Source organism: Salvelinus alpinus, chromosome 4 (genome assembly GCF_045679555.1).
Source record: "Salvelinus alpinus chromosome 4, SLU_Salpinus.1, whole genome shotgun sequence".
Lineage (NCBI taxonomy): Eukaryota > Metazoa > Chordata > Actinopteri > Salmoniformes > Salmonidae > Salvelinus > Salvelinus alpinus.
This window is the reverse complement of record NC_092089.1, coordinates 32,439,199-32,452,382: the sequence shown is the minus strand read 5'-3', so window position 1 is coordinate 32,452,382 and position 13,184 is coordinate 32,439,199. Positions and strand designations below refer to the sequence as shown.

Below are 13,184 nucleotides of genomic sequence, written 5' to 3'. Positions count from 1 at the left end.
GTCACCCTTAACCGCAGAACACAGGGTTAGATGGTTTCATTTTCATGAATGGTTACCATTCACCTCAGGTCTAATGGTTAAAGTTAGGACTGGGGGTAGGTAGGGGAATCTGATCCCAGATCACTGATTAGGAGCAACTTTTCTTCAAGCAGTAATATATAATGATTGATTAGATTTTTTACCCATCTTCTAGGTTTCTAGCTATATATCACAACTATATCATCAATGAATTGAAGTTAAATTGGAAAGACAAAACAAGGAGCAATTTTTGGTAATAATATAATAGAACAATGTAATAGAACACAATATGACATTACATGACACAAGAAATACTGCTTCACATAATATCAGAGGTAATTAATTTCATAAGTAATAGATTATACATTTGGGATATAGACAGCTCTAACTGTATTTCTATGTAATACATCTGATATTGATACTACAATAGCATGATACCATGTCATAAAATACATTTACCTTATAATCACTATAGATTTAAGTCAGATTCAGTGTCATCTTACAGTATCTGTTTGCAATTAACTGCATCAACTTTAAATAAAAGTAATGTTGCTTTGTATGCATTGCATCAACTAAATGTGTTATTTGACTTTTACCGCTAATCTGCCCTCACACAGATTTTCCTCTGAAAAATAAGCCATGAACCCAGGCTCTAGAGTATAGCAGAGAGGGAGAGTTATCTGTAGGTTGTGTATACTGATTGTTTGTGTTTAAATTGTGTGCTATTCTCTGTTTTGAACTTATTTTCTTTAGAAATTGACTGTTAGACAGTGAGGGGAATGTGGGGGGAGCTCTCCCTCCCCCCTCAAACAGAGAGGATAGAGAGAGATAGAGCTGCTCCCTCCCCCTCAAACAGAGAGGATAGAGAGAGACAGAGCTGCTCCCTCCCCCTTAAACAGAGAGGATAGAGAGAGACAGAGCTGCTCCCTCCCCCTCAAACAGAGAGGATAGAGAGAGACAGAGCTGCTCCCTCCCCCCTCAAACAGAGAGGATAGAGAGAGACAGAGCTGCTCCCTCCCCCTCAAACAGAGAGGATAGAGAGAGACAGAGCTGCTCCCTCCCCCTCAAACAGAGAGGATAGAGAGAGACAGAGCTGCTCCCTCCCCCTCAAACAGAGAGGATAGAGAGAGACAGAGCTGCTCCCTCCCCCTCAAACAGAGAGGATAGAGAGAGACAGAGCTGCTCCCTCCCCCTCAAACAGAGAGGATAGAGAGAGACAGAGCTGCTCCCTTCAGACCAAGAGAAGAGGATAAAAATACAGAGAGCTTCCCCCTCCGAAAGAGAGGAGAGTAGAGCGAAACAGAGTTGTGCCCTTCAAAAAAGAGTGGGTGGAGAGAGAGAGCTGCCCCCCCTCAGATGGCAGTGAGGGTCGGGGGGGCGAGCTCAGGGTTAATGAAGGAGAAGCCCAGGAAGTCTTCCTGGTCAATGGCCGCCAGCACGTCAGGGTCAGAGGGTGTCAGCACGGACGGAGCCGCCGTGAAGAACTTGTCAAAGTTCTCCCCTTTCTTCCCACCCTGAGAGAGAGAGAGAATATTACACATAGAACACATACTGTATATACACATGAAATAAAGGACTGAGAGAAAAATCAAACTCCTTCTTCCACACACACATCCACACATTAATTATCTCTCTCCCTCTCCCTCTTTCTATTTCTTGCTCCCTCTCTCTCTCCCTCCTTCTCTCTCCCTCCTTCTCTCTCCCTCAGGTGTACAGTAAAGCATGACACGTGTGGTCCGTGTTCCCCTCAACATGTGACAGCTGCTCTGCTGGTTGATATGAATCTCATTTGGCTAATGGGCCTGGCCTCTGACCCCAGAGCACATTCTCACACCTCACTGCCCATTCAGCCATTGGCTGGCACGGCCACAGACTGATAAGTGACAGGCTAATGATGGCATAGATTTGCATACAAGACAAGGGGGCGGGACCCCGGGGTGAAAGGGTTATGACTGTTATGACACCCCTGTCTGTTCCAGAATGTTCCAGGTCTCTGGGAATGAGGAGATATATACTGTATACAGTATATAGTGATGAGGGAGAAAAACGGACACGTGAGAAAGGCCGCCGTAGGCAGACATGGCTCTCAAGAGAAGACAGGCTATGTGCACACTGTCCACAAAATGAGGTGGAAACTGAGCTGCACTTCCTAACCTCCTGCTAAATGTATGACCATATTAGAGACACATATTTCCCTCAGATTACACAGATCCACAAAGAATTAGAAAACAAATCCAATTTTGATAAACTCCCATATCTACTGGGTGAAATACCACAGTGTGCCATCACAGCAGCAAGATTTGTGACCTGTTGCCACAAGAAAAGGGCAACCAGTGAAGAACAAACACCATTGTAAATACAACCCATATTTATGTGTATTTATTTTCCCTTTTGTACTTTAACTATTTGCACATCTTTACAACACTGTATATATATAATATAACATTTGTAATGTCTTTATTGTTTTGAAACTTCTGTATGTGTAATGTTTACTGTTAATTTGTATTGTTTATTTCACTTTTGTATAATATCTACCTCACTTGCTTTGGCAATGTTAACACATGTTTCCCATGCCAATAAAGCCCCTTGAATTGAATTGAATTGAGAGAGAAAGAGAGACAGATGGAGAAAGAGAGAGAGAGAGACCGAAAGAGAGAGAGACAGACAGAGAAAGAGGTAGAGAGAGAGATAGAAAGAGACAGACAGACAGAGAAAGAGGTAGAGAGAGAGATAGAAAGAGAGACGTAGACAGAGAAAGAGGTAGAGAGAGAGAGATAGAAAGAGAAAGAGACGTAGACAGAGAAAGATGTAGAGAGAGAGAGAGAGAGAGACAGACAGACAGACAGACAGACTGAGAAAGAGGTAGAGAGAGAGATAGAAAGAGAGAGACAGACAGAGAAAGAGAGAGAGAGAGACCGAAAGAGAGAGAGACAGACAGAGAAAGAGAGAGAGAGAGACCGAAAGAGAGAGAGACAGACAGAGAAAGAGGTAGAGAGAGATAGAGGGACAGCCTGAGGGACAGCCAGTGAAAAATGCAAAGTAATGTTGATAATATTTCCCATTTAGCTTAGTTTTGTTTTGTCTTTCGTACCAGGTCATGTGTCTTCTCAGTCATGTTGACACTGGTCTACTACTGTTGCTTTAATGTATTGTTGTTCTGATTAATATTGTTGTTGTAGCTGTTATTAATGGTAATCCCATGTCCACTACGACTATTATTATTGCTGTTAGTCCCACCATTTATTTATATATAAATATATATATATTTTGTATATATATATACATATATATTTTATTTAAATTTTTCGATATGTATACTTTGACAATGTAAGTAATAATAACTTGCCATGTCAATTGAATTGAATTGAATTGAATTGATAGAAAGAGACAGACAGAGAAAGAGGTAGAGAGAGAGAGACAGACAGACAGACAGACAAAGAGGTAGAGAGAGCGATAGAAAGAGAGAGACAGACAGAGAAAGAGAGAGAGAGATAGAAAGAGACAGACAGAGAAAGAGGTAGAGAGAGAGAGAGAAAGAGAGAGAGACATAGACAGAGAAAGAGGTAGAGAGAGATAGAAAGAGACAGACAGAGAAAGAGGTAGAGAGAGAGAGAAAGAGAGAGAGACGTAGACAGAGAAAGAGGTAGAGAGAGAGAGATAGAAAGAGGTAGAGAGAGAGATAGAAAGAGGTAGAGAGAGAGATAGAAAGAGACAGACAGAGAAAGAGGTAGAGAGAGAGAGACAGACAGACAGACAGACAAAGAGGTAGAGAGAGCGATAGAAAGAGAGAGACAGACAGAGAAAGAGAGAGAGAGATAGAAAGAGACAGACAGAGAAAGAGGTAGAGAGAGAGAGAGAAAGAGAGAGAGACATAGACAGAGAAAGAGGTAGAGAGAGATAGAAAGAGACAGACAGAGAAAGAGGTAGAGAGAGAGAGAGAAAGAGAGAGAGACGTAGACAGAGAAAGAGGTAGAGAGAGAGAGATAGAAAGAGGTAGAGAGAGAGATAGAAAGAGGTAGAGAGAGAGATAGAAAGAGACAGACAGAGAAAGAGGTAGAGAGAGAGAGACAGACAGACAGACAGACAAAGAGGTAGAGAGAGCGATAGAAAGAGAGAGACAGACAGAGAAAGAGAGAGAGAGAGGTCACGATCAGATGAGCTCCTGCATTTTTCAGCATTTTCTTTAAAAAAGATACATTTAGAGTTAGATAAACTTGGATTTTTTGTCAGGAACCCATACAGGATGCTACCCTCTACAACATAACCCTCACTTCAAATCAAAACTCAAAACCTACAACCTGATTTTGGACGGATTTACGGAATCACCTGGAAGGTTCACATCTACCAAGGATTAATTATTCTATACAGCAAATCCTCTGGAAAACAACAGAAACCTGAGAACACCACCCAACCTGGAACTGAGTGAGTAATGTTTAGTCTGAAACTATATTTGATTTCCAAAAGCCAAGAAGAAAAATACATGACACTACTTTATAAGGACTGAATAGTAACATATTTCTGCCAAGCTTGATACAGCTTCAACTAGTACTTAAGTGTCAAGTGAGAGGTGTCAAAGCCCATTAGCCCAACAATGGCAGGAGAGTCGAATAGTCTACCCCAACCAAATGGAGAGGCCTTAGAAGCTGCCTCCCGCTGCTCAGAAGTAATTAAAATACAGTACCCTGTGCATGTAAAAAATGACAAGACAAGAAAAGATCACAAAATGAAGCTCCTTATGGAAAATCAAGAGACACTTTTTGCTGACTATTACAAAAATGGGAACATCAGCAACCTTATCTTCCACACAAACCATCCCCAGGCATGGCACAGTGCTATATTAGCACACTACCCCTCTGTTAAGAGAGGGGGGGTTAACGAGGGGTGGAAACTCAGGATTCTTGACAAGGAGGACGAGGAGTCAGCTAATATAAACCTATATAAGTCTGGAACAGTATTGGTACAGGGCAACCACAAACAGTTTCAGCTGGACTTTCACCTAATCAAAGAATTAGCCCAGCAGGAGAAGCTCTCCCTTGATAAAGATACCCCCACCCCAAGTGGGTCAGACCAAACCTCTTCACCATATAACCCCACAGACGAGCAACCCTCAGCAGACAGTCAACCTCCCAGTACAGAGTACTTCTCCCTCATTGAAATGAAGGATAAATTCACCCAGCTGGAGGTAAGGCAGGTGGAGCTGGAACAGCAGGTGATCACACTCCAGTCAGCACAGACCCAGACAACAGTCCAGCACAACAACACCCCCTTAACCAGACCTGGAGAGCTGGAGGTGGAGAAAGACATATCTGCACTATGGACAGTGGTGAGACAACATCAACAGGAGAAAGAGCAGGAGCAGGAGAAGAACAGAGCACTAGAGGAGAGGATCAGACTGCTGGAGGAGAGGTTGAGGGGGATGGCATATGACAGAGAACAACCCACTAGGGAGGTGGCCATCCCCACAGAGACGCCAGCAGAACAGCCCACCTCAGCACCCGACAAAAGTCTCGACACCACAGCAGAACAGTCCACACCAGACCCTGACCATAGAAACGACATCACAACAGAACAGACAAAAGAAAAACCCCAAGCCCAGCAGCTCTCACCCCCTCTGAGCACCCCCCCTGTCAGCCACCCTGATAGCCCTCCTGACAACCCCCCCACACCCACTAGGGACAAACACAAGACACAGATTGTCCTTCTTATGGACTCAAATGGGAAATATATAGAAGAAAAAAAACTTTTTCCCAAACACAGTGTGTCTAAACTCTGGTGTCCAAACACCCAGCGCGCCCTAGACCTTCTGTCTGAGGACAAACTAGGCTCACCTAGCCACATAATAATACACACAGGCACAAACGACCTGAGAGCACAGCAGGAAAGGGTGGCCACAGCACTGAAGGGAGTGATTGAAAAAGCTTCTTCTACTTTCCCCAACGCACAAGTGGTTATCTCCACCCTGCTACCACGAAAAGACTTCCACCCTGCTACAATACAGCGGGTAAACGCAAGCATTTCCCGTGACTGTGCCTCAAAACCAAATGTTTTTCTGGCCCACCACTCCACCCTGGACTTGAACAGCCTCTATGACCAGGTCCACCTCTACAAGGCAGCAGTGCCCACCTTTGCCCGGACTCTAAAGGACATCGCTCTCAAACGAAGCCCCAACACTTCACACAGGAGCAAGAGATCAATAGACACCCCACCCAGACCAGCGAGACACCCTCCAAGACCTCCAGGACCCCCCCCTGGACCTACACACCCCCCCCACATCAACCATGCCCACACCCAATTTAGGCCCCCTCAGATCAGACCCATGCCACTCCTGCCCACCCCATGCACCCCACCCCCGCAAAGAGGGCATCAACATGGAAGTCACACATACGCCCAGGTAGTGAGCGGGCAAACAGGCCCAACCCCCACTCTTACACTCGCCCAAGCCAACGGCATGTACCAGATGCTCAGCAGGCTCTGCTCACACTTACTGGCCTGAGGCCAAACCCCGACCAACAACATTGGACACTTTATGGAACAAAAAGCCTTCACTATATCATCCTGGAATATCCAAGGCCTGAGGTCATCTGCCTTTGGCCTAAAGAGCAGGAACCCGGACTTCACCAAAGAAATCGGTAATGCAGACATTGTCATCCTGCAAGAAACATGGTATAGAGGAGACGGACCCACTGGTTGCCCTCTAGGTTACAGAGAGCTGGTAGTCCCATCCACCAAACTACCAGGTGTGAAACAGGGAAGGGACTCAGGGGGAATGCTAATTTGGTATAGAGCAGACCTAACTCACTCCATTAAATTAATCAAAACAGGAACATTTTACATTTGGCTAGAAATTCAAAAGGAAATTATCTTAACAGAGAAAAATGTCCTCCTGTGTGCTACCTATATCCCCCCACTAGAATCCCCATACTTTAATGAAGACAGCTTCTCCATCCTGGAGGGGGAAATCAATCATTTCCAGGCCCAGGGACATGTATTAGTCTGTGGCGACCTAAATGCCAGAACTGGACAGGAACCTGACACCCTCAGCACACAGGGGGACAAACACCTACCTGGAGGTGACAGCATTCCCTCCCCCATATGCCCACCTAGGCACAACTATGACAACATAACCAACAAAAACGGGTCACAACTCCTGCAGCTCTGTCGCACGCTGGGTATGTACATAGTCAATGGTAGGCTTCGAGGGGACTCCTATGGTAGGTACACCTATAGCTCATCTCTTGGCAGTAGCACTGTAGACTACTTTATCACTGACCTCAACCCAGAGTCTCTCAGAGCGTTCACAGTCAGCCCACTGACACCCCTATCAGACCACAGCAAAATCACAGTCTACTTGAACAGAGCAATACTCAATCATGAGGCATCAAAGCCAAAGGAACTGAGTAACATTAAGAAATGCTATAGATGGAAGGAATGCAGTTTGGAAACCTACCAAAAAACAATTAGGCAACAGCAAATTCAATCCCTTTTAGACAACTTCCTGGGTAAAACGTTCCACTGCAATAGTGAAGGTGTAAACTTGGCAGTAGAAAATCTTAACAGTATATTTGACCTCTCAGCTTCCCTATCAAATCTAAAAATCTCAAATAGAAAACCGAAGAAAATGAACAACAATGACAAATGGTTTGATAAAGAATGCAAAAATCTAAGAAATAAATTGAGAAACCTGTCCAACCAAAAACATAGAGACCCGGAAAACCTGAGTCTACGCCTTCACTACGGTGAATCACTAAAACAATACAGAAATACACTACGGAAAAAGAAGGAACAGCACGTCAGAAATCAGCTCAATGTAATTGAAGAATCCATAGACTCTAACCAATTCTGGGAAAATTGGAAAACACTAAACAAACAACAACACGAAGAATTATCTATCCAAAATGGAGATGTATGGGTAAACCACTTCTCCAATCTTTTTGGCTCTATAACAAAGAATAAAGAGCAAAAACATATACATGATCAAATACAAATCCTAGAATCAACTATTAAAGACTACCAGAACCCACTGGATTCTCCAATTACCTTGAATGAGTTACAGGACAAAATAAAAACCCTCCAACCCAAAAAGGCCTGTGGTGTTGATGGTATCCTTAATGAAATGATCAAATATACAGACAACAAATTCCAATTGGCTATATTAAAACTCTTTAACATCGTCCTTAGCTCTGGCATCTTCCCCAATATTTGGAACCAAGGACTGATCACCCCAATCCACAAAAGTGGAGACAAATTTGACCCCAATAACTACCGTGGAATATGCGTCAACAGTAACCTTGGGAAAATACTCTGCATTATCATTAACAGCAGACTCGTACATTTCCTCAATGAAAACAATGTACTGAGCAAATGTCAAATTGGCTTTTTACCAAATTACCGTACAACAGACCATGTATTCACCCTACACACCCTAATTGACAACCAAACAAACCAAAACAAAGGCAAAGTCTTCTCATGCTTTGTTGATTTCAAAAAAGCCTTCGACTCAATTTGGCATGAGGGTCTGCTATACAAATTGATGGAAAGTGGTGTTGGGGGTAAAACATACGACATCATAAAATCCATGTACACAAACAACAAGTGTGCGGTTAAAATTGGCAAAAAACACACACATTTCTTCACACAGGGTCGTGGGGTGAGACAGGGATGCAGCTTAAGCCCCACCCTCTTCAACATATATATCAACGAATTGGCGCGGGCACTAGAACAGTCTGCAGCACCCGGTCTCACCCTACTAGAATCCGAAGTCAAATGTCTACTGTTTGCTGATGATCTGGTGCTTCTGTCACCAAGCAAGGAGGGCCTACAGCAGCACCTAGATCTTCTGCACAGATTCTGTCAGACCTGGGCCCTGACAGTAAATCTCAGTAAGACCAAAATAATGGTGTTCCAAAAAAGGTCCAGTCGCCAGGACCACAAATTCCATCTAGACACCGTTGCCCTAGAGCACACAAAAACCTATACATACCTCGGCCTAAACATCAGCACCACAGGTAGCTTCCACAGAGCTGTGAACGATCTGAGAGACAAGGCAAGAAGGGCATTCTATGCCATCAAAAGGAACATAAATTTCAACATACCAATTAGGATCTGGCTAAAAATACTTGAATCAGTCATAGAGCCCATTGCCCTTTATGGTTGTGAGGTCTGGGGTCCGCTCACCAACCAAGATTTCACAAAATGGGACAAACACCAAATTGAGACTCTGCATGCAGAATTCTGCAAAAATATCCTCCGTGTACAACGTAGAACACCAAATAATGCACGCAGAGCAGAATTAGGCCGATACCCACTAATTATCAAAATCCAGAAAAGAGCCGTTAAATTCTACAACCACCTAAAAGGAAGCGATTCCCAAACCTTCCATAACAAAGCCATCACCTACAGAGAGATGAACCTGGAGAAGAGTCCCCTAAGCAAGCTGGTCCTAGGGCTCTGTTCACAAACACAAACACACCCCACAGAGCCCCAGGACAACAGCACAATTAGACCCAACCAAATCATGAGAAAACAAAAAGATAATTACTTGACACATTGGAAAGAATTAACAAAAAAACAGAGCAAACTAGAATGCTATTTGGCCCTAAACAGAGAGTATACAGTGGCAGAATACCTAACCACTGTGACTGACCCAAACCTAAGGAAAGCTTTGACTATGTACAGACTCAGTGAGCATAGCCTTGCTATTGAGAAAGGCCGCCGTAGGCAGACATGGCTCTCAAGAGAAGACAGGCTATGTGCTCACTGCCCACAAAATGAGGTGGAAACTGAGCTGCACTTCCTAACCTCCTGCCCAATGTATGACCATATTAGAGAGACATATTTCCCTCAGATTACACAGATCCACAAAGAATTCGAAAACAAATCCAATTTTGATAAACTCCCATATCTACTGGGTGAAATTCCACAGTGTGCCATCACAGCAGCAAGATTTGTGACCTGTTGCCACAAGAAAAGGGCAACCAGTGAAGAACAAACACCATTGTAAATACAACCCATATTTATGTTTATTTATTTTAACTTGTGTGCTTTAACCATTTGTACATTGTTACAACACTGCATATATATAATATGACATTTGTAATGTCTTTATTGTTTTGAAACTTCTGCATGTGTAATGTTTACTGTTCATTTTTATTGTTTATTTGACTTTTGTATATTATCTACCTCACTTGCTTTGGCAATGTTAACACATGTTTCCCATGCCAATAAAGCCCCTTGAATTGAATTGAATTGAATTGAATTGAAAGAGAGAGAGAGATAGAAAGAGACAGACAGAAAAAGAGGTAGAGAGAGAGAGAGAAAGAGAGAGAGACGTAGACAGAGAAAGAGGTAGAGAGAGATAGAAAGAGACAGACAGAGAAAGAGGTAGAGAGAGAGAGAGAAAGAGAGAGAGACGTAGACAGAGAAAGAGGTAGAGAGAGAGAGATAGAAAGAGGTAGAGAGAGAGATAGAAAGAGGTAGAGAGAGAGATAGAAAGAGAGAGAGAGAGAAAAAGAGAGAGACAGACAGACAGAGAAAGAGGTAGAGAGAGAGATAGAAAGAGAGAGAGACATGGTTGTGAGGTCTGGGGTCCGCTCACCAACCAAGACTTCACAAAATGGGACAAACACCAAATTGAGACTCTGCATGCAGAATTCTGCAAAAATATCCTCCGGGTACAACGTAGAACACCAAATAATGCATGCAGAGCAGAATTAGGCCGATACCCACTAATTATCAAAATCCAGAAAAGAGCCGTTAAATTCTACAACCACCTAAAAGGAAGCGATTCCCAAACCTTCCATAACAAAGCCATCACCTACAGAGAGATGAACCTGGAGAAGAGTCCCCTAAGCAAGCTGGTCCTAGGGCTCTGTTCACAAACACAAACACACCCCACAGAGCCCCAGGACAACAGCACAATTAGACCCAACCAAATCATGAGAAAACAAAAAGATAATTACTTGACACATTGGAAAGAATTAACAAAAAAACAGAGCAAACTAGAATGCTATTTGGCCCTAAACAGAGAGTACACAGCGGCAGAATACCTGACCACTGTGACTGACCCAAACTTAAGGAAAGCTTTGACTATGTACAGACTTAGTGAGCATAGCCTTGCTATTGAGAAAGGCCGCCGTAGGCAGACATGGCTCTCAAGAGAAGACAGGCTATGTGCTCACTGCCCACAAAATGAGGTGGAAACTGAACTGCACTTCCTAACCTCCTGCCCAGTGTATGACCATATTAGAGAGACATATTTCCCTCAGATTACACAGATCCACAAAGAATTCGAAAACAAATCCAATTTTGATAAACTCCCATATCTACTGGGTGAAATTCCACAGTGTGCCATCACAGCAGCAAGATTTGTGACCTGTTACCACAAGAAAAGGGCAACTAGTGAAGAACAAACACCATTGTAAATACAACCCATATTTATGGTTATTTATTTTCCCTTGTGTACTTTAACCATTTGTACATTGTTACAACACTGTATATATATAATATGACATTTGTAATGTCTTTATTGTTTTGAAACTTCTGTATGTGTAATGTTTACTGTTAATTTTTATTGTTTATTTCACTTTTGTATATTATTATTACCTCACTTGCTTTGGCAATGTTAACACATGTTTCCCATGCCAATAAAGCCCCTTGAATTGAATTGAAACGAGACAGACAGAGAAAGAGGTAGAGAGAGAGAGATAGAGAGAGATAGAAAGAGAGAGAGAATAGAGGAGGTAGAGGAAGAGGTAGAGGTAGAGACTAACAGTTCTGGGTTTGAAGGGAGGCTGTATCTCCATTCTCTCCAGTCGGTCCCAGTCCATCCAACGGAAGAAGGGATGCTCCCGTATCTCTTTCTCCCCCTCCTCCCCTCCGCCCAGTCGCTTCGCTGGGTGTTTGGTCAGGAGCTGGGCACAGCGGAGAGGAAGAAAGAAGAAGAGTGTGAAAATGGAGGAAAACGGAGAGAAGGAGAGATAGAAAAGAGGGCGAGAGCAATAGAACGATGGAGCATTGTCTTGAAATCTCCTCTTGCAGAGTTGCATGGGTAGTATGCTGTACGTTCCACCATGGTGACTTAAAAATGACACGGTGAGATATGCCTTCTTGACGGTCCCTGAGGGGACTAAGTGAATTGAATGTAGATTACCCCCTTGCAGATGGCGACGGCCTCACGGGACAGACTCTTGGGATAGGAGACACTCTGCTCCATGATGGACTGAAACAACTCCTCCTCATCAATACCATCAAAGGGAGGCTGGGAGGGGAGGAAAGAGGAGGAAAGAGAGAGTTGAGGGGGGTGAGAGAGTATGGAGGGGGAGGGGGGAATGGGGAGGGAGGGGAGAGGGGAGAGGAGGAAGATAGAAAAAGAGGGAGGGAGGTGAGAGCGAGGTGGAGAGAGAGAGAGTTTGAAAGCAAACCCAATTTTAATAAACTCCCATATCTACTGGGTGAAATACCACAATGTGCCATCACAGCAACAAGATTTGTGACCTGTTGCTACAAGAAAAGGGCAACCAGTGAAGAACAAACACCATTGTAAATACAACCAATATTTATGTTTATTTTCCCTTTTGTACTTTAACTATTTGCACATCGTTACAACACTGTATATAGACATAATATTACATTTGAAATGTCTTTATTATTTTGGAAATCTGTGAGTGTAATGTTTACTGTTAATTTCTGATTGTTTATTTCACTTTTGTTTATTATCTATTTCACATGCTTTGGCAATGTAAACATATGTTTTCCATGCCAATAAAGCCCCTTAAATTGAAATAGAAATTGAGAGAGAGAGGACATAGTTGTTTCTATTGTGTTGAAGCCATTGGTGCTAGATTCAATGCTAGATAGAATGGAGAAGTCAAGTTATACCTGTCCAGCCAACATCTCATAGAGCAGCACCCCATACGACCACCAGTCAACTGCCTTACCATAGGACTGATAGGCTACAATCTGACAGACAGGGAGGACAGGAGGGAGCACAGGATTACACAGAGGGCCAGGAAACGCTGTACATCTGTAGATACACTATATACACTATGTGTGTTTGTGAGGAAGAGAGATAGAGACAGAGAGAGAGAGAGACAGAGCGACAGAGAGACAGAGCGACAGAGAGAGAGAGAGACAGAGAGAGAGAGAGAGAGAGAGAGAGACAGAGAGAG

General features: G+C 43.3%; 1 protein-coding gene across 1 annotated transcript in view; it reads right to left on the bottom strand.

Moving 5' to 3' along the window:
- Positions 1 to 262: 262 nt before the first annotated feature.
- prkcg (protein kinase C, gamma) overlaps positions 263 to 13,184 on the bottom strand; it is a 108,552-nt gene continuing 95,630 nt past the window's right edge. The window contains exons 15-18 of the mRNA XM_071395054.1: positions 12,895 to 12,975; positions 12,167 to 12,274; positions 11,787 to 11,927; positions 263 to 1,532 (exon numbers count right to left, since the gene is read on the bottom strand). Of these exons, the coding sequence (XP_071251155.1) occupies positions 1,371 to 1,532; positions 11,787 to 11,927; positions 12,167 to 12,274; positions 12,895 to 12,975 (492 nt within the window). The 3' untranslated portion in view covers positions 263 to 1,370. The remainder of the gene's footprint in view (positions 1,533 to 11,786; positions 11,928 to 12,166; positions 12,275 to 12,894; positions 12,976 to 13,184) is intronic.